Raw genomic sequence first — 22153 nt, forward strand, 5'->3', positions numbered from 1 at the left:
ATATTACACTAATGCATCGCTTTCATCCCAGTGTACTTTTAAGTACACTGGGATGAAAGCATTTTCAATACGATTAAAACTTAACTTCAGCTGAAATTGGTTAAGGGGACTTCTTGACAAATGCACTTCAATACAGCAAGTTGGAGACATATGCACCACCACAACTGGATGCAAAACTAAACTTAAGCTGAAATTGGTTAAGGGGACTTCTTGACAAATGCACTTCAATACAGCAAGTTGGAGACATATGCACCACCACAACTGGATGCAACTGGCCAAAAAAGAATGAAAAGCATTTGAAATAACCGGTGTATTTTTTGCGGTTGACAGTCGGCAAATTTGAGTATGTATTGCCATGAAAAAGTATATCACCAAAGGGTCCATAGAGGGGGTAAACTTGTTCATATTTTGAGCAGGTTTCATAGACTTATCTTTCCTTGAGAATGTGACATTATGATACACTCGGTCCCTTAATTGTCACAATCTTGTCACTTTAATCACACTGTTGATAAATCAGCCATTTTCATCCCAGAAACAAGTAATTAGAGTGCAATTGAGCAAACTGACGAGGAATATATTACCCAGGGAGATGAATGATTCATGACAAGCGTGGTCTTCAGAGAATAACCCCGCCATTCACAGCAATGGATGACATCAGTTCAAGAGTTGGACGGGAAAATGATGATGTTCTACAACCTTTAGCAACGTATAGGGATCGTTGCACCATGGATGAAATATCAAATGGCAATGGCTGCATCGAAAAAATATTTTATTGGATGTCTATGTTAATAGAGATTTTCTGTAAGCAACTCATGATTATAGATTGGGATTTAGGAGCATGAGTTCAGTTCTGATCGAAACTAATTTCTTTTTAACCCCTTCCTAATTCATGGAATGGCAGTCCTGCGACTTAAAAGTCTCACAGTGTGCACCTGGCATTTGGGATTACATCAGATTCACATCACGGCATGGAGACGCTTAAATCGTAATGACAAACAGCATGAATTAACTATGTAAATGTTCTTATTCTCAGAAGCTTTCCTAACAAAACGAGCATGGGGATATGACGGTAATAGGCAGAGTCAATAAAGAAGGAAATGAATTCGCCATCTGAATAAAGGATTGCTTTATAGCGACGGAGCTATCTTGCTGGCGAGGGAAATCAGAATGGATGTTCGAAAATTGGCAATTTCCATCAAGTATCATCTGAGATATCATTTTTATGGAATATTTTAGCCATGCCAGTGTCCTGCCTTTTCAGATTTCTAGCTGAACTGCTATGGCAGTCTTCTAAGAACAGGTAGTCTTGTCACGGAATTCCTCCTGTGCATATTCTGAGGGAATTAGGCATGTTACGTTTAAATGAAATGTATAATAATGTTAAGAAAATGCAAAAACGTATTCACGGAAACAATTTCTGAATTCCTGATTTCCTTCAATTTCCATTAAGAACAGGAAATATTGGAACAAAACAGTAAGGTTTCTTTTCGCCATCTTAGCAATCACTGAGTGTCTTCTAAAAAGGTTGTTAATTGCATCCATGCATCAAGTAGCTCTTTCACTAAAAATACCCAGTTCGAAACCAAAGTTTGTTAATTTTCTTGCCGATATCTCCAAATTGAAGCTGTGCAGAAAAGTTTCAACAATCTAATCTTGTCTTGCAAATAAAAGCTTAACCCAGCAGGAGTGAATTAAATCTTTTTTACAAGATCAACCATCAAATCATCGGCATCCGCAATGAAAAACTGAAAATACTTTTCAACAGATTTGGAATCTCTCAGTAGGTGAATTTAACAATAGGGTGGTTAAGAATAAGATATACGCCCCGACTCCCATGAACCAGAAAAGGGGAATGTGGAGTCAGTCTCAGAAATTGTGATGCGCATCTGCGGTTAAGATATTTTCAACACTCTATGGTGGGAAATGCGAGTAGAGTAAATCAAAGTCTAAAAGCTCTTACGACTTGAAGACCTGCAAGTTGTTTGCCAGCTCGTCTTGACGACTTGGAACGAGGAAACCCCACTGAAACTGATGATGTTGCTGATGAGTTGGGACCAATCTCTCATCATGTTGCAAATCAACTAATGTACGGTGAGCATGTAATCAATAACTTTACTGGAAACAGCTATTGTAGCATTTGTCAGATTTTCCAGCACAGGTAGAAAGCTGAATAGGTCATACCAGTTGGTATCTATCAGCATATGATGAAATAGCTGGCATGCCATGTTCGCATTGTCTAATCATTTTGTATTGTAGAGAGTAGATTGCCAACATTAACAAAATTAACCCAGACAATAACTTTGGCATCAATGTACATGAATGTTGAGATATGCTTTCCTAATAACTGACAACATGGAATGTCCCACTTTCAATCCAGCTGATACCTTTCACAGTTGGAAATTCATGTAATATTAGACTTATTTCAAGTAGGCTTATACTAAGTGGGTGTCCATAGCCTTTCTATCAAAGGAGGTCTTCTGAACAAGGACACCGACTTTGGTCCAGAAGAACACTGAGGTTGGTTGTTTCCTGTTGACTCATAAATGAGGATACCTTTCCAGTCTTGAGGCCAACCGACATCACTCAGTCCAAGTCCTGTAGGTGTCAGTCCTTTAAGAGCAGTAACTGTTCACAATCCGTCACATAGAAGTACATTCTTGCCACTTATTATTGACCTGTTCTGATATGAGTAATCATGGCTATCTTGTCAATGCATGTCAGGGGGCAACCCCTGAGATGTCTGCAGGATTGATAACCAAGGATGAGCACATAAATCATCAATGTGATGTGTCACACCATTACCGGGCGCAATCAATGGACACAAAATTAGTTCAGCGTTTTCTCCAGCATAGATCTGAGATTGTCTGAAACCGATTAAAAATACAGATAGCCAATTCCTAGGAACAGATATATGCCCAGCCCTTTTCTTGGCCAACATTGGCAGGGATTGAGAAAATATTTGCTGCAATGATTTATACCACAACTTTTAAACAGGGGTTTGCTGCTGCTGTGAAAATGACGAAAACATGTTGTGATAACAAATTGATCTACAGTACCTCTTATCTATTTGAAAGATGAGCACGGCACCCAAGAATATCAAATTGATATTTACAGAAACAGACATGTGGATGAGAAAAATCACTTTGATCAATCATTCGATCCCAAAGGATCACTGTATATATTGGACGAGTATCAAAGAAAACAATGGGTAAGGAGCTAATTTTTCCATTTATCATATAAGCCGATTACAGATTTGTTTCCGAAGACCTGAAGCCATTAGCACTCAGCACCAATTTAGAGCTAAATGAATGGAGAGATGACGTCACAACACTAACAGACTCAATGTCAAACAAGACTTAAAACAATTAATGTTCCAAAAAGATTATGTTATGACGTCAAGCTGCAGACAATGTTTGACGTCGTCTTTGGAGACAAACAGCAAATGTACACAGTTACGTTGGCAACAGACTTTTTTTCATATATGGTGTTTTGCAAATGCACCCCACACCCAAGTGAGCTCTTAACATTTAAGTAAACAACCAGTTTATCCAGCATATCAGAGGACAGGCTGCACGGCAGTACAAATTGATATCGTATTAAAATGATTACATCACGCAAGACCCAGTAATAGGACTTTTAAATCAACTTATTCGTATTTAAAAAACGGATTATCCGTCTTGTCATCAGCAGCTCACTTCTAAGGCTTACCTTCTTCTCAGAAACCCCTCAAGATGCAAACGGAAACAAACTTTTTCACGAACCACTCTCATGAACAAAAGCGCTTCAATCGATGAGGAGATTTCCAACGATAAAGATGATCTTAGCCATCGTTAGCCCAAGTGTCCTTTGTTTTTCCATGACAACTAAGAGGCTGTTGCTCTTCATCAACCTTTCTGGTGACCAGCTCACCGACCGCAACATTTGAAGCAAGAGACGTTGTTATGGTCGTTGAGAACCTGTCTTACATGTTAAGCCAAAGATCATCTAAGGGAGCAAGACCAGGATACTGATGAAAGCAAATTAGGTCCTAAACTTTCCCATCCTTGGCTATTACACCATATTGGAGAGTATTATTCATATCAAATTTCTCCCTCTTGATATTTTCAAGAATGATGTTCCTAGCATACTCCCTGGCTCTTTATCCAGCTTGCTAACCTTTAAGAACTGAGACATGTTATGGTTGATAATGATGAGCCTGAATTCTTCGAAGCTGCTCGTCCAAAGGGCATCTGAGTAATTACCCATCACAGCAAGATTAGGACCATCCCATCTACTGCGGTAAGCAGATCGGGCAACCAGCTTTCTCCTTGACCATGTTTGTAGGCTGGACATGTAGAAGGGCATTCATCAACCTCTCTTTCTTGATAAGTTTCCAGAATGCTAATCTTGGCAAGTGCGACCTTTGCTTTTAAAATGCAGTCAAATGGCTCTCTCCTCCCCTTTACAACTAAAAGGAAACTGGCTTTTCATCTGCAATGTAGTGACCCACTCCCTGAACCTACACATCAGGACATAGCGGATCTGCCATGTTCATCCCCCTAAACACTGTAGCTAAATGGTGAGTTTTCATGGTTTCAACTGTATTGGTAACCTCGACCTTTGAAGTCAGGAACATGGCTGAAGGAAGTTCAGGATGGCTGAATATGGTGTCACTGTTATTATTATTGGGCACGCAGTCACTTTTTCTAAAAGACATGACTGTACATATCTAATATGCTAAAAGCAGATATTGCGGTCTGTGGGAGATAATTATTCCATATATCATAGGAAGATTTCAGACATAGTGGAGTATCATGTGGGAGAGCAATCACTCCTTTCTTAAAAATGCCTGGATCTCTCAACTTGAGATATAAGCATGAGCAGTTGATTGCCGTACTTTGCCAGGCATTTCATTGAAGCTGACCCTGAGGTTGCAATCAAGTTGTCAATTACAGCAGTAATAAATAGCACCATTAAAATGATATGATAGAATACTCCTTTGAGGACACTGAATCGACTTGTACAAGTCACAACATTACTATGCTGAAATATTTGCTTGCCTGCTGTCACTGATGACAGTCCAAATATTTGTGGCTTCCCTTGCCTATTCTGCGGAGAAACTCTACTCTTTTCACAGAATTCATCATTGCAAAAATTGCCACTCAACCAAGCGAGTCTATGATGCTGAAGGTACAGTGTTTTCATTGGTCTTGTCCAGCAAGGCTTTAGAGACAAATGCCAGTGTTGGCTCAACTCGGCACTATCTTGTAGATTTCAACGCTGAGGCAACAGAATAGGAAACAGCCTATAAGTTTTACCAGTATAAGTCTACACAGAGACCTTATGAGTCTTCCCGAGCCATGAAATCATTTTTTCTCTCGGTCAGCCTTCATGTATAGGAGTGAAATCATAAGCTTGTCACTTCCTATGAACCAGATTGGGCATAGCGCATTGATCGCATTTTGAAGTCACTGCAGGAAGATAACACTGCATTAATCAAGAAATGTCACCAAGGCGGACCAACAACTGGCATGACAATGGCAATGGTTGAAAAAACAGAGGAAGTAATTTTTTCATAAATTTCCCCCAAGTCAGATGAGAAATCATGCAGTGTGCAAGCAAATCAATCAACAGAAAAAAAACCTGGGTTGGCCTTGGACTGTACGATATCAATTTGTTTCTTATTAAAGAGCTTATCTGTAATTATCCACAAGCAAGATGGGAACGAATCCCGCGATGACATTTGCAGATTTTGCAAAATCACTGACCATCTGGCTAGATTAGCGCTACCCATGCTGGTATGGCCTCAGTCTCAAGGACAATCAAGCTGGTCAACGTATCATCCCTAGCTGCATGGACCAGGTTATAATCCGCTAACATGGCAATCAGACTAAAAGCTTTTCTTGCAAAAATATCTACAAGTGACAGTTTGCATGGAGCACAAGAACCCCTAATCCTCCATTTTTCGAATCAATGGAATCAATGTAGCATACAAGGATGTAGAGCATAACTGTGAAGGCTTCCAGGAGCCAACAGCACATACTAAATCTTGGTTAAAGGAGGAGGAGTGTTTTTACTTCTATCATCTTTCTCTAAACACACGTTTTATCAATTTCATGACCTGTAATGGATTAAGGCCCTATACCTTTCCAACTGAGTAAAGGACACCTTTATGGCAAAGAGCATTCTTTGTAACAACATGGTCACTTTGCCAAAACCTCCTTTAAGATGAGCTTGCCAAGACCTATCATGGTTCTTCCAACTGATCTGCTGTCAGGCCATAATGTACAAACATATCGGGTGAAATGGCAGACACCATAGCTCAAAGCTGCCACAATCGGATATCACCTGCCACAATCAGATATAGTTACATTGGGGATTGTTCGATTGGCGAGGGCAAATCTGGGACACTCTAATCTGACTGAGAGCCAAGAGCCAAGAGCCAAGAGCAAAGACTCCGTTACAGAGCCAAGTGCCGCCAGGAAAGCCACAGGCCAAAGAAAAAGTATAGACAATTTTTAGATGAAATAATTCAGAATCTCCACTCCCTAGCTTCGAGTCCCCAGGAACAACACCTCCATAACAGCTTTTGTGATAAAGATATTGAAGATATTGGAGAAGTACATCCAAGATATTGGTGATCAATATCCAATTTGAGAAGAAACAATGCAACGGGTACGAGATTACATCTCGGCGAACGTCAAGAGTATATTGTCGATGTCAAGAAGCCCAGGGATTTCATAAGATCTATTGTCGATTCCCAACCTAGGACCTGACATGCTGTTGCCATGTCATAAACATGTACCACTGCATAACCAGCAAACTGAAATGTCAAGATGCAATTTTTGCCCCTGATCAAAAGCTGACACAAGGGAAACACCATGCCTATTCTACATTGGTTCAAGTCAAGTTGCCTTCTTTTATCCTGACTTCCTGGTGCACACTACGTTGGAAATTTGAAAAAGAAATAACACCTGATAGGCATGTGAGATTTGGGACAAATCCTGACCCAAATGACATGATCAATAGGTATACCAAGGGTCAGGCCTCTTATTTTGCCTTTAAGAAATAGGTATTACGTTTTTCGTATAGCATTTCAAAAACGTCACTGTTTTATTACAGCTACATGTTACTGACTCCTCTGCAAGAGTATATTTTTCTAACAATATGAATGATTGATTTTATAAAACATCTTGTGACAGAACGAAATTCAATTTTCGCCGCTAAATATCCAGCTAGAGAAGCAATGCAATATTTGTACATTTTCCAGCTGCGCCAACGCTCTTGAAATTGGACTTGAAAAGCATCATTGTGCAGCCTCCGCCAGGGAATGTGTACATATACAATAATGAAATATTGACAACCCCAGGGGAATGCATATTTCACAGAGGCTGTGTGAAAAAATTATTTGCTTTGATGAAGTCAGTGAACTCAGCAAACTGAAGACTAATCTGAATTAATTTCAGATGTTTTCTCAAAGCTGCTCTTCTGTTGTAGTGCTCTGTGATTTGTGTGGCACCTTAAAATGTTATCCAAAAATCAACTGGAAATTGACAGTCAGAGATAATGACAAGTACTGATCTTGTCCGAGAGATAGATATTTCAATTATCACGATGATAAGATGCAAATCAGTGTCATTCTATAGCAACAATCTGGCTAAATTTCATGGTCGTTTTACAGATCGCCTAATGGGAATATGTTGTTGATACGGAGGTGGAGGCTCAGTAATTTTAGCCATTTGATGATGAAGCGTGCATGACAATTGTCTTTGCCTCTTATAGTACTAGAAAAATCATATCAAAGCAGCACTCCACCAGAAATCATCAACCTCACCTATTCGAACCCACTCAAAGCAGGGAAGATGCACAGACATCAGGTTTCCTTATATACTTTCATCCTTTTGTCATGATTTCATGCAAGTCAATTTATTTCATCAACAAAATTTTACATCATACTACGTCTATGCCCACACATGATGAGCAAGGTAAATGCAATCAATATACATAACATTGCTTTTCTCTTACCTCTTTTTAGTATCCCTAAATTTATATTTTATACAGTTATGTAGTTTGCAGGTCATGTTATTATTAAATATTGCTGCTCTTGCCTCCGTGCATGATTTTAGTCAATAAAGAATTAAATTTGGTTATAAGAAACAATGGTAAATCACAAAGTATCTGAGTATAGTAGGGTTTAACTATCGGTATCAAAAAGGATGACAAAATGTATCGTATCTCTACCAAGCTACACTCTTATAACTGCTAGTTTCTCTAGCATGTTTCTCTTCCCACAAAACAGATGCAAAGATGGCAAACCACCACATTTTCGCAGCTATTGATATAACAAACAGATTTAAAAAGATGACCTACCTGTGGGTGTGTGACTAAGGCTTGATGGTGATGGTGGCTGGATGATGTGGACCGTTTCTCAATACCGTGGTGAAGAAACTCATAATGGTTCTCGATGGACCCAATCTGAAGGGAAAAAGTCATAGAGGGGTACGTGATTTAAAGTAATGCAAAGCAATGTCGATATGAGGTGATATTTGACCACATTTTGACAGTTTTGCGAATTCCTACGGTATAGACACCCCTAAAACTGCACGTATGAAGTCACACTAAAGCTAAAGGTCTGAAAGCTACATGGCAGCAATTAAAACCAACATCCCCCTCAAACATGCAATCAATGAACACATTCTGGCACCAGGACAATATAAGACCAAAAAAACCTGCCCGATTTTTTTAGATTTCAACATCACTTCAATACATTTCACATACAGCACGTGCTGATTGCACGTTAGTGAAGGAAGTTTAATTTCCTGAGGTTAATTGTCCTATACAGATGTAGTTCCCCTTCGACAAGTTGAAATGTGTCAACTCCGATGTCTCGTAACAATAAAAACTGAATATGATTTCATGTGAGAGTTCGAAAAAGAAACAGTCTTTGATTTTAACTTGCCCGTTCTAGAATGTTATTCATCCTGTCCGGAAACTTTGCTGAGTGCAGGAAGAGACATAGTATCAGTCAGAGGAAAGCATCATTTTTCTCATCCTGTAATAGTTCTACTAATTGATTGCAGAGGAAGAGTGAATATTGACGGCCAATATGATGCAATTTATCAATAAGAGGGAAAATATCTGTCTGGTATCCATGTTATTGATTTATTGTTGCTTCAGTTACAGACCTGTCCAGAAGTATCTCCCAAACCATGTATTTACACTCAACATAAAAAGTATTTTGAATAAAATATGCGGAATTTCCTTGCTGTTTTTTCTCTATAAATACCTATGCAGTCTGTCAGCCTCGGCTATCATGATGTATCGAAAAAAGATCCTTCTCATGATGCTTTCGCATTGGGATGCATTGCGGCTTACAAGTATGATGGACAGTGCATTGTAACCCAGTCATTGATTGGTCTTCGACCAGTTTAAAAAATCTATGTACACGACACCATAGTCTATATATACATGACTGCACTGCAAGCTCACCAGTCCAACCATCAAAGATCGATGCATGTTACAATGAAGACGTAATTACCTCCGTTAAGCAAAAAGTAACATTCCTCTTGGGTTAATCCGAACGCAATGAAGATGGATACAATGCGCATACTGATTTGATGAGCGGAATCGAGTTACGTGATGCTGAAGGAGAGGGTTTCAAAGACCGGCTTTTTCCAACAGAATCAAAGGAGTATAAAAGATATTAACTCTATCATGTTATCCATCGTTTAGGGTCACAATCATCGGTTCCCTGGAACTAAAGACCATCATCTTCAGTGTAATCGATTTCCTATGATATCTCTCCTTCCATGCTCTAATAACACTCAGCCAAGCTCCAAAGCCAGGTGGACAAATTATCATTCTAATGATCACTGGACATGTTGAATAAGCTGCCAATTCACAAGATAGATGGAGGGTCATCCGAAAATAGAAGAACTCTATAGCTGCGCTTACACCACGAAATATTGGTGGACCAATTGCACTTACACCACCACATTGCCGCGACAAATTGGTTCGGCAATCCATTGCCGATACAAATTGCCGAGCGAATTTGTCCCACCAAGCTTGATGGTCCAAATTCGCCCGGCTTGTTAAAAGCTCGGCTTTGTCGTGGTGTACGCGCAAATGGATCGGCAATTAGCTAGTAAGATGGTTCGGCTCCAGGCGGCGCTTTCGAAATGGCGCTTTCTCTGCATGCAATTTATTGTTTGCGCGCCATCTGTAGCCGGATTTTATAACTAGCTGCAGCGCTGGTGTAAGCGCTTGGTGGATTTTCGATGGTGCCGCATTGGTTCCCGAACCAAGATTGGTGGTCCATTTTCAGGTGGTGTAAGTGCGGCTTATGCTGTCCTGATCATGTCCTCTACATGGTGTAATTAGGAGGTCGAGGCTGACCTCTGCATCCTATAATTATGTTGAATCACATCAGGGATGTTTACAGAAATGTTAATTGTTTTTTAAATAGGCAAGTCCAGTAAAATCACTGTCCAAGTTTTTAGGGCAGAGTGCTGAGAAAAAATTGAAATTGCGTTATTTTACGTGTGGCCTAATTTCATTTGCTCAGCATTGTCTACAGCATACAGTACAGTAAGTAGGTGAAATAAGGCCTAGACCCAATTCCCCACTTTGATACAAATTTGAAGTACACCAATTATGATAAAAAAAAGTCTATGTTGCAGACATAATTGTTTTAAGATTTCTTAAACAGTGGTAGCAATCTTTGGTATGTTAATGGTGAGGAGTAATCAAATGATGTTATGAGATACTACAAAATAAAACTATCTACTATGCAGGCACACTGAACAGGAGGCACTGTTGGAACTCTGACTAAATTCTTCTCAGGAGAGCAATAGAGTCATTTAGAAGACATGTCCAATTGTCATTTCAATGGGCAAAAAATTATCAAAATGAGAGGTAAAAGCAAGAGACAAAATATCTTTTATATACAAGTAGCCTGTTTTTTTTAGTTAAGGCACCAAAATATTTCCATTACACATAGCCTTAATCTGACTAATATCTGATGTTGTAGTATGACCTCAATAAGAATTGCTTATTTGAATTTTCCTTGAATTGACCAGGAACTACAGCCATCATAAGGTTTTTTTATTAACTTTTTACATGTATTACCAAAAAGATTAAAAGGATTCCTGGTAGGGTTTGAAGAGCACAACAAAAACAAGGATGTTTGTTTTACCTTGATAATAATGACACTTGAACAGTTTAAACGTAACTTATTTTGCCTGGGATTTCCCGGGAATACCTTTTTGATAGCTTCTTCATTCATATGCCATCCGGTTAAAAACATCCCCATACTAAAACTTCCCCTTGTTAGAATCTACTCAAGAATTTTTCTTATAAAAATTTATGTTTTATTGCATCCAGTCAAAAGGTCTCCACACTAAAACTTCCCCTTCTGAGAATCTACTCAGAGTTTTACTTCAATACGTTTTTTTCTAAATTAGGAATTAGCTAGGTTGTTCTCTTTTTGTGTTTTATTATGTACAACTTTTGCCTTTGCTTGGACTCACTAACAACTTTGGAGGCTTCGAGCCTAATAACTATTCCCATCATTGAGTCTTGAGAAAGAAGACAAAAATGCATAAAAAATATTTCTTGAAACTTTAACTTACAAATGCAAAAATAGTAATACTTGACAGGATGGCGATAGAAAACACCACTACATGCTTGATGGTAAATTAATGTCAGGTTGGGGTGTGGCTGGACAAAATCTAAGCACTTCATATAAAAGACCCACTCAGGACCAAAACTACTGTACCTAGGGAGGTGCCCTGCTAAGAGAGGTGTCCACTAGTAAAAGAGGTTCCACAGCATCATGAAAATAATTGCTTGAAAAAGATCGATACTAACCTGGCCCTTGTTGATAAATCCCAATTCATTTGCCAATGCGTCAGCAGCTCCGTGCCCTCCTGGTACTTCCACTGCCCACTGATTCAAGAAGACATCAGCAAAGCTTCCCAGAATCAAATTCAGAATCAAAAGACCCTGCGTTAGAATTCCTCGCCATGACTGAACCATATTTCCCTAATTATCGCTTCTAATTATTCTTAAAACAAATTTGGAAGACACCTCAAAGTTGATGAAGACAAGTTGGCTGTCAGCAGCTGAAGTCAAAATTAGTTGTTTCGGATCACAGTCAATTTGTACTAGTAAATATATAAATCTTAAATTTAATTACCAACTCATGTCGTCATTCCATGTGGCTCTGTCCCAGTTCATGAGTAATTTCTCAGTAATAGGCCAATAGCACACAGACAGGACTTAAGGTCAAGTTTGCCTGATAATCAATTAATGATAAGTTAAGGTAAAAGCCACCTATCAGTGAGTAGTCATATACCAGCAGTTTGATACATGTAAATGTACAGCACACGCTACAGCATACAAAGTATACCGCTATCTATCACATACAAAATGACAGTTCAGGTCAGAGTCTCTGGTGATACAGCCAGTTTCCCGATATTCTTCAAGCTCTCAGAGTAAAATCCCAGAGATGAACTCATTCATCTAAAAAAGGGCATTACTGGAAATCGGTCAAATGCGGAGATACGGTGATAATGACGTGGTTGGCCTTAACGTGAAAAAAGGTGTACGATAGACGAGTTGTACTATCATTTTGATAGATGGCGCTGCGATGTAATTGATATCTATCTCGTGACGTATGATATTGGGAATCCCGCGTTTCGAGTCGTCTGCTCGTATATATTTCATCATGATTCTGTACAACATAAGCTTCTAGGTATCTATATCATAATACTATAAGGCGGCTCGATAAAGTGCCATTTGGGGGTAGTGTTTCGTCTCGAAATTTTGCACGTTTGCAGGTGATATTTTATCCTGATGCAACGTTATGTTTATATTCGGTAATTAACTTCAGCGGAGCAGTAATGAGGGATTTTTAATCGGACACTGTCAATTCTCCTTACCACTCACAGAAGCCAAGTGATATTGCATTAGATTTTCATTGCAATTCAATCTATTCAAGGTATAGCCCATTTGAACCTGCCTGCGCCACGGGGACAATGCTAGTAACAATTATAGTTAAGCAGGATCATGAAGATGGTGAAATACTGTTTAGTAGACTTATTATCCACTGATTACTGGTAGGCTTTATTAGGCCTATACCATCTAAAAGGGTGGTCATCGAGCACGGCGAATTGCTGAGTTGAATCGCAGGCAATACTTTAAGAACCGCAAAGAAGCATCTTTGATAGGCCTACTCATACCTCCGGAGAGGCGCAACTGGTGCCAGGATGCAGAGGTGATCGTTTTATCATTATTTCTGTTTTGTCAGTAGCTATATTGGGGTGGGCCGTATCTTAAACCACATATCACATACCACATACCCACATACCCACATGCCAATTTTTTCCAGGTGGGGCAATCCAATGACGGTTGAAATATCGACAGATTTCCCTTTAACACTAGAAAATGACGGTGGCGCCTTCTAGGATTCAATTATCACCATATCCCCCTTTCTATCGACAGATTATTCCCATTTGGCAGGAATATCGAAAAATGTCCCCTTTAACAACAGACTTCCCCTTTAACATAAGTTACTGGTGGTGGCGCCCTCTAAGGTCGAAAGATCGACAGATTTTCCTCTAACAATAGTTGTGAAGAAAAAGCTTCAACCGTCATTGGATTGCCCCACCTGGAAAAAATTGGCATGTGGGTATGTGGGTGTGTGGGTATGTGGTATGTGGTGGTATGTGGTTTTAGATACTGCCATAGGGGTGTGTTGTTAATCGTTTTTGAAACTCCTACCTCGTATACTAAAGTTTGAAATATCGAGAGGCGGAGTAGGCCTATATTTAAAACCACTGATTATGTCAGGATGTAAGATGTCCGAAAAACCCATAATTTGGCACTGGGGGAGGGCTTTCAGATTCAGCTCGTTTTCATCTTCCAACCTTCGGGCAGCGTCCCTCAGTATGTAGTGCTGCCATCTGATTCACTGTTGTGTCTTCGTTAGTTCTTGGGAGTTGAGCTGGTGCCGTATCAGAAGTAACTACACTTAACATTGTCATCTTTATATATCATCACGCCATTGGTTCATCATGTAACGACTAACGATTTACTAACGATATTTATTTTTGTCTTTATACATGTATAGTTTCTTGAATGGGCTTATTTTGGTAAGCTAAGAAGGTTAACGATTATCAAAAGCTGTTTATGAAGTTTCTTTATTTCATAATCATACACAAAGTTAACCAATAATCAGTCCCTTTTCCCGGACAAATTAATAGTCAGCGAGGAATAGTCATGAAGCTGAAGTCCTGCAACAATCAGAGGCTGGCGATGTCAGGCGCTCATCGAAGAACATTGCCAAGGGTGTGCGACTGATATGTATTGCAGTTTCTCGGAATCGCGGACCTTATACACTTAATCACATGTACCCGGATTATTAATTTAGGTAAGTATTGATGACAGACTAATTTGCCAGCCAGCTTTTAAGTGGGTGGGCGACGGCAGTGAAAGTACCGGCAATAATCAGTGCCTGGCGTTATTAGACGACAAGTAAAAATTATCCTTTATCGGTTTCAGCGAAGTCCACGATCCAATTTTCTCGATCCATCTTAAGAGTTCTTAACCGGCAACTTGATTGAAACCTGAAAAAAAGTCAGTTAGTTTAATAATGAACAAACCACTTTCTCATGCACACTGACTCCCCTTCTTGACGTGCGCATATACACCTCTGGACATCCTGTGTAAAGAAGGGGCTAATGTTCGGTTCTCCGGCCCTGCACCGGTGAAGCGAACAGTAATGCCTTATTTCCTCAGGATGACCTCTATACAGACGGACGTCAACAGTCCGGATTTCAACCTGATGTTCCAAACGAATTTTGCAGTAAATTGTTCAAAATAAAGACTACCTAAATCGGATCATCAGCTCACCGTTTTAATTTCACAGTATTCCTCAACGCCAACCTTCCCTCTGAAATGAGAAAAAAAAATGGTTTTGTTGTTGGTACATCTCGTCGATCAGCGACTGATCGGTTCGATAATGCGGGGTGACAAATGGGCCTATTGCGGTCCAGTCACTCCATGATTTTTGGCCAAGTGAGGATACCATATTCGCATTTCAATCTTGAAACACCTGAATTTGTCAAAATGACCAACTGTGTTTACAGTGTTGCGTCTTCTCTTTCAACTTATGAAGTTCTTTACCAGTAACGCACCACTGCAGAAAAACATAATTTTTTATGTTGAACAAAAACTTGCGCCAGCTTACCCCTGTCGGCCAATGCCAGACTGCTTGTATCCTCCAAAAGGTGCTCCACTGGTGCCACCGAAATACTGGTTTACCCTGCATAAATAAGAAAATACACTAGGCATTTCCACCATGAGGCACGTTCCTTTATCCTGTCATTTCTACTTAGCTTGGTTTACCTTCTTCGCAAAGGCATTGTTTGAGGACTGCATGGAAAAGCGAACATTCACCCCTGATTTCCACAGAATGATGCAATGGAACAAGAGAAGATGCCTCAGCCACTGCTCATCATCTGTTTTTCCCATTGGCAACATGTTTACAACTGGTGGTGACGGTTTGTAATGATTTTATGAGGCCGCCAGATTCCGATCTGTGTGAAGTATATTCTGTACGAAATCTTAGATAAAATGTTCCTTATGAAAACTGTGTAGTTCAAGAGCCAAAAAAGGTGAAATGACACTTGATCATATATGACTGATGATATATAGGATGAAAACCTACCACACTGTCCCAGCCTCTAACGAATTAGCAACAGTAATGGCAGTGTTGAGGTCCTTGGTGAAAACGGCAGCCGCAAGACCATAAGATGTGTCATTGGCCATCTCGATCACCTCATCCATGGTCTTGAACTTCAAGATACACTGGACAGGGCCAAAGATCTGGAAATAAACAATTCAGCATCCCTGGTAGTCATTGCCCTATAATTGATATGCTTAGAATCTAATGGGCTATTGAAATTAAGATCTTCTTCCTGGATATTCCCTACATACAAATGTGACACATGTGTCTTAAAAGAAGATAATCTGTCATCCTATAAACCTCACTGTCATATCACAGAACGTGAATTCAAATGTTAGCATCTGAACGTTTTTAAAGAGATGGCCTTGGACGTTTTCAGAGGCTTGATCTGGGCCATGCTACATGGCCCTCGCCACAGTGTTCCCTTTCCACTACTAACCTCTTCCCTGGCAATGCTCATATCATTGGTGACATCTGAGAAGATAGTAGGCTGAATGAAATATCCCTTTGTTCCGTGGCGCGCTCCTCCACACTGCAGCTTGGCGCCCTCGGCTGGGCCTGCCTTCATGTATCCAAGTACCTTCTCGAACTGCACGGAATTGACCTTCAAAAAAAGACTATCATATTCATCATGCGCAATTTTCGACCCACTAATGGTTATAAAATGTTCCTCCTCGAGACCTTGCAGATATTTCCAAACTAGTTCTGCATCACATATATAAGACTTCTTATTCGATCTTAGATCCATAACTGACAATAACTAATCAAAACAGACGATGACCGCAATGCGCAATTCGAATATTGTAAAAGGCTTGGGAATGGGATGGACGAACTGGTTGACTATGAAAATATGTTGAATCTGTTACTCATACAAAGGAGTGGGTCATACAAAGGAGTCGCTCCAGCTTCTTTACTTACTAAAGGTCCCTGGTTGATTCCAGACTTGAAAGGATCGCCAACAATTTTCGTTTTCTTGACGTATTCGACACACTTGCGGACAAATTCGTCATAGATGTCTTCATGGACGAACGTCCTGGATCCAGCAATGCAACACTGACCCATGTTGAACATGATTGCTTCAGAGGCGTAAGCTACTGCTTCGTCAACTACAAAAAGGAATAATTAAGATCTGGTACAGCAGTTGTCTCTGAAGTCTACGTAGGTATTAATAACATGAAAAGGCTACCATGACAATTTTTGTTAGTGACCATTTTGGAGAATCGAAGAGCGCCCTGCTTGCTGTGTGAAGCAGCGCATGCAGTTAACCGTCTGCTTGTTTAGTGTAGGGCAAACTATTTGCCAGAACGGAAGCTCTGCTTGCTGAGTAACGACAACGGTATTAAAGTAAAGGGGTGTACAGATTGGAAGAACTGCCACTTACTGTTGACGTCCGGAAAGATGACGTTTGGACTCTTGCCTCCAAGTTCCAATGATACCTTCTTCAAATTGCTTTCCGCTGCAGCAGTCATCACCTTGCGTCCAACCTATATACCACGAGAAGGTTCAGTTTTTTTAAGGAAGACACATGTAACCATCGAAATAATCAGAACTGAATTTACATTGGTTTAACAACCATAAAGAAAGGCCTAAAGACTACATGTGAATGAAACAGATGACGTTGATAGCGCATGTGATCAGAACAAGCATTCATAAGAGAAACGGACGGTAGAGAAATTGGGTGTGTAGGCATGTCCGGAGACAAGCTGTTCTACTGGAATTAAGACTATTTTGAAAATAACTGACCACGGTGGATCCCGTGAAGGCCACCATTCTGATGTCAGGATGAGAACTGATGGCGTGGCCAGCAGTTGGGCCGTATCCTGGAACGACGTTGAAGACACCGGGCGGGAAGCCGGCCTGAAAGGAAAAGGAATGTCAAACTAATTCAGAATCAAAGTAATTTTTGAACAGGTTGGAGCAACGAATATTGTAAGACGAGATCAGTGTAAACCGTATCGGTACAATGTGCTTTAATTCGCCGGGTTGATGTCGACCATGCCATTCAACAATAACGGATCGACCCGTTCTTTGTGCCCCATCCGTAGGCTCAACGCTGCACTCCCATACTCCCATTCCCTCCGAAGCTTTCTCGGATCCCCGCACATAGGCCTACTGACTCACGCTGTCTGAAAGCAGGGCCGACTTCTTAACTATTACTTACTTCCTGGGCCAGCTTTCCAAGATAGATAGTTGTGAGGGGGGTCTGTTCCGCCGGTTTAACCACGAGTACATTCCCAACGGCAAGGGCATACGCAGACATAGCGGCGATCATAAAAGGAAAGTTCCACTGAAATAATAGTAACGCACGGTGCAACAATAAAGGAATAATCAACACGCACTGTTTGGAAGCCACCAAAACACATCCAACTGGAATATCACCTCCCGCCAAAAAATGTGTTTCGAAATGAAAGACTTCTTACAAAATACCTCCAAATACATACAAGTCTATAAATGAAAACGTCATCCGTTCGGTGGCTTCTTGACCAGTGCCTACGAAAATTTCTCGTAAAAACGATGACGCGTCTTGCTGAAAAATTGCTGCGAACTACATCATACCTGTCGCGAAGTAGCGTGCGTCGACACAGTGAAATGTGTTACCAAGTGGACGTGTGCGTCGACATATAGGTTGCTTTAGCAACTTTGCCTTGATAAAGTCCAGCGCCATTTGAGTTATAGGTGACACTCGTAAGTCGGCTTTCACACTCATGAGGAATTGTATAGAATCTTCAAAATTCGTCCACGATAAACAATACATGCATACTTTGCATTTATTACATTTTAGCTCTAAGGATGCGAAACCTGCCTATAAGTATTCGGGGAGTCATATGTTTTAATTGGACGTACCGGAGTGATGACGCCAACCACACCAAATGGTTCATATCTCGTGTAGGTGAAAACGGAACCATCTGAAAAGTGGAATACTAAGTATATAATATATACTGTTAACAGCTTCATTTTCGCGACGCTTAAATTTGGCAAATTTCCTCATTTTCACTTGGCCATAGACTAAACATAGCATTTGGTGCCGAAATTTAATGCACGAGAGTTGAAATTTATGCGCTTTTAAATATCACGTTCGCCAAAATCGTGCTACAAATTGATAAAATATGTCAGTCGTGACTCAGGACACTTGAGACGGGATAGTTCACGCTGAGTCTTTTTCTGACATGGTTCGAATACAAACCTGCTGGAATAGTCTCACCACAGACTCTATCAGACCACGCTGCCGCATTTCTGAGGACGTTGCAGGCATACTTTACGTCATTGCATGCGGAACTGAACGGCTTTCCATTATCCAAAGTTTCAAGGCTCTGCAACGGGAGATGAAAATATCGCGTATATTCTGTAAATCGCCACATTTCCGCGCAAAACGCGAGTGACCCAGATAAAAATCACGAATAAACATTTTTTCAAATTGGAAAACCGGAAGACCTTTTGCATTCTCCAAAATATTCGACCGCCTCATTACACTATACTATCACCGCGCCGGATGGACATTTTGAAGACCGTCAAACTGTTTTTTATTGAAATTGATAGCAAAACATTATTATCATTTGTCAAAGAATTCAGTGTCCGACCAAGGACGCCGCGTTACCAGTAAAAGCCCGGCCGTCTACACTAGGCAACATGAACCAACAAATGTTGGCCAACATCGTGTTGGGCCTTGTTGCAGAGGCATGTTTGCCATTGTTTGCCAGTGTGGACGGGTCGAAAAACAAGTAAAAAAATCAGAAAACTTGTTGGCCAATGTTGGCCAATGTAGGCCATGCACCTTCTGAAAAACATGTTGGCTGGTGTTTGGCAATCAGGAGCCAATCAGGGAACAGATTTGATCATGTGATGGAGCTATTGGGACAAAATGGCAGCCTCAATGAAAGATAGAGAATGGCAATTTCAAGAAATTGAACATTTAATTTCGGAATACGAAAAGCTTCATCCATCCGCAGGAAATTCTTGAGGCTTTTGAAGTCTGAGGCCCTTAACTCTTGAAGGAGGCAGTGATAGGCCCCATGCATGCTTTTTCCACACGTATGGCTTTTGTCAGTTGCGGCGACGACGGGGGTTAATCACAACTGAAAGAATTGCTGCTGAAGCACCTAGGCATGCTTTCTTCCTGTGGTTCTCCATTGTTTTAAAGAAAGATGGAGAGAAATGACTGATTTTCCCTCCAAATTGCCCTCAAAATCATTCCTAACACGGCCAAACTTAGCCAAACTTGTTTGGCAATGTTTGCCTGTGTTTGATAGTGTGGACGGGTCCCCAAACATTCGCCAACATGATGTTGGCTCATGTTGGCCAACAATTGTTGGCGAATGTTTGCTAGTGTAGACCAGGTTATGTTTATCATCGACCTGATTTGATAAGTATACGTGTACTGCACTTACATATCATGAATGAACTTACTTAATTTGTTTTTCCCAGGCGAGATGTGTCGCCCGTGGAGTACTTGTAACTATTAAATGACCTTACAGCGCATGATCATTCTTGTTGTATTGACCATTTTGATAACAAAATAATGCCAATTCATTCTGATTGCAGACCATTTCAAAAATGATAGAGTATAGTTGAAGAAACAACATGAGTGATAAAAATGAGGCCCAATACAAAATCGAATATTAATGTTAAAGTTACATGTATGACGAGTCGGATATGGATCTTTCAATGAGGGACGAAAACGCATCTGGTCTAATTATGCCACGTCATGGTATATACTACATGAACCTTTTCAAACTTACTCCAATATAGGCGATATCTCTTTCGGCAAGATCGGCCAGTTTCCTCAGCAGGTTGCCCCTCTGGGAGGCGTCCATCGTCCGCCATGGCGATCCTCGCTTGAAGGCCGCCTTGGCTGCCGCAACTGCCTTGTCGACATCAGCCTGCAAGAAGCAATAAGATCAACAACTACATTTACTTTTGCATTTACATGTATTTAAAATTGGTGATTTGTCACGAACACTAATCAACCCCTCCCAATACGACAAATAAAACTTCATGTAATAATGCTTGTCTTAATGTTAAGTTTTTAATTCGTTTGGACAACGGCCCAGAAAACGCGCCTGTGTTTATTCGCCGCGTGACAATCTTTGTTTGTTCAGTTGTATACCGTATTTCAACAAAAAGTACCTGTGTTACCTCCAAGTTCAAGAAATTCTAAGGTGCCTAAATCATATAACGCAGTAGGTCTAGTTATTATTATGTATTGAACCACGTTATTATCGGTGAAACGGGATGCCAATCTTCCCCCACGAATTTTTGGACACCGCAATGACTGGTCTATTGAGTTTCAAGATCTTTCCAAATCCAATCCCCTGCACCAGACCTACCTTGTCTCCTTCCTGTACCTGGCATATCTCCTCCTCGGTGGTCGGATTGACGGTGGGGAAGGTCTTGCCACTCACAGAGTTTACAAACTCGTTGTTGATGAAAATCTGCAAAAGACCAGTACAAGACTAAGAGATACAAAAACAAAAAAGTTTGGAATATGAAAAAGGATATGGTGTCAGGGGTGAACAAAGGATTCTATTCTCTGAGATGATTTGACGGTCAGTCTACATACCGTAATCCGTCAGAATACCAGGGCCGGGAAAGATTTCGACTGCTACACCGGCTGCGCAGACGAGCCTGAGAATTCTTCGTAAGCTGCCGTATAGCAGACGACGTATCTTCCTCACGCCGTCAATAGACAAGGCACACAATATAATGTTAGAAGACACAAGTATACCTCGAGATCCCACAACCGACTACAATACATTCTCCGGGCGACTTACCTGGGTAAACTTGATCTCTGGGTCTGTGATTGGGACTGCACTTGTCATTTTGTCCGTGTGTGGGAAGCCGATATTCTGTCAACTCAACTGGAAGGATAGACTACTACCGCGTGTTGCCTATTTTCTGGTGTTTTCCTAGGCCCGATTTCTAGCATGTGATTCCACTTTAGCCTATCGCTGATCAATAGCCTATCATCCAAAAAGCCTATATGAATCAATAACGAGGTCGGCAGAAGTCAGAACAAAACTCGAATTGAAACCTCGAATTGAAATATCGGGTTACGATAACGGTTCAACGTCTGCCGAGTCGTCTGCTTGGCACAAGAGAACACTGACAATGCCACCCCTGAACCCATCCGCAACTATATACCAAGGTGAGACACCGGGCGTTTTATATAGATTGGCTGCATGGTCTGTCTGTCTTTGCGGGAATCGTGGAAACGGGTTGAGTATAAAGTTGGTGTTCACATTCAAGGCTGTGAACGGCCTGGCGCCTCTGTACATTAATGAGCTCATTTGTCCATGCACTCCCGCCCGATCACATCGTTCTGAGGCACAGCATCTTCTCATTGAGCGTTCCTTCAGGCTGGTAACATTTGAGGCAAGGGCATTCTCAGTGCATGCACCCAGACCACTCGGTTTCGCGTTTGACTTGAGA

At 40.7% G+C, this 22153-nt stretch overlaps 2 protein-coding genes across 5 annotated transcripts in view; both read right to left on the reverse strand.

Annotated features, from left to right (window-relative positions):
* The window catches only part of LOC135482853 (furin-like), a 32525-nt gene extending 19929 nt beyond the window's left edge, over positions 1-12596 (reverse strand). For all 3 annotated transcript variants that reach the window (XM_064763301.1, XM_064763300.1, XM_064763302.1), the window contains exons 1-2: positions 11848-12596; positions 8350-8454 (exon numbers count right to left, since the gene is read on the reverse strand). In XM_064763301.1, coding sequence (XP_064619371.1) covers positions 8350-8454; positions 11848-12015 — 273 coding nt within the window. In that variant the 5' untranslated portion in view covers positions 12016-12596. The remainder of the gene's footprint in view (positions 1-8349; positions 8455-11847) is intronic.
* A 1557-nt stretch (positions 12597-14153) lies between these two features.
* LOC135482854 (aldehyde dehydrogenase-like) lies at positions 14154-21830 on the reverse strand. 2 transcript variants are annotated; one of them, XM_064763304.1, is made up of 15 exons: positions 21496-21830; positions 21052-21156; positions 20464-20604; positions 18912-19038; positions 18572-18633; positions 17889-18014; positions 17471-17584; positions 17109-17211; positions 16646-16833; positions 16167-16331; positions 15710-15867; positions 15230-15304; positions 14893-14932; positions 14528-14606; positions 14154-14355 (listed from the first exon to the last, which is right to left on the reverse strand). In XM_064763304.1, the coding sequence occupies exons 1-14, from the start codon at positions 21541-21543 to the stop codon at positions 14574-14576; spliced, it is 1485 nt and encodes a 494-aa protein (XP_064619374.1). In that variant the 5' UTR covers positions 21544-21830; the 3' UTR covers positions 14154-14355; positions 14528-14573. The 2 variants fall into 2 exon arrangements, with proteins under 2 accessions (XP_064619374.1, XP_064619373.1); XM_064763303.1 differs by having other exon boundaries at positions 14154-14606.
* Between the last annotated feature and the right edge of the window lie 323 nt (positions 21831-22153).

This window comes from Lineus longissimus, chromosome 2 (genome assembly GCF_910592395.1).
Source record: "Lineus longissimus chromosome 2, tnLinLong1.2, whole genome shotgun sequence".
NCBI classification, from domain to species: Eukaryota; Metazoa; Nemertea; class Pilidiophora; order Heteronemertea; family Lineidae; genus Lineus; species Lineus longissimus.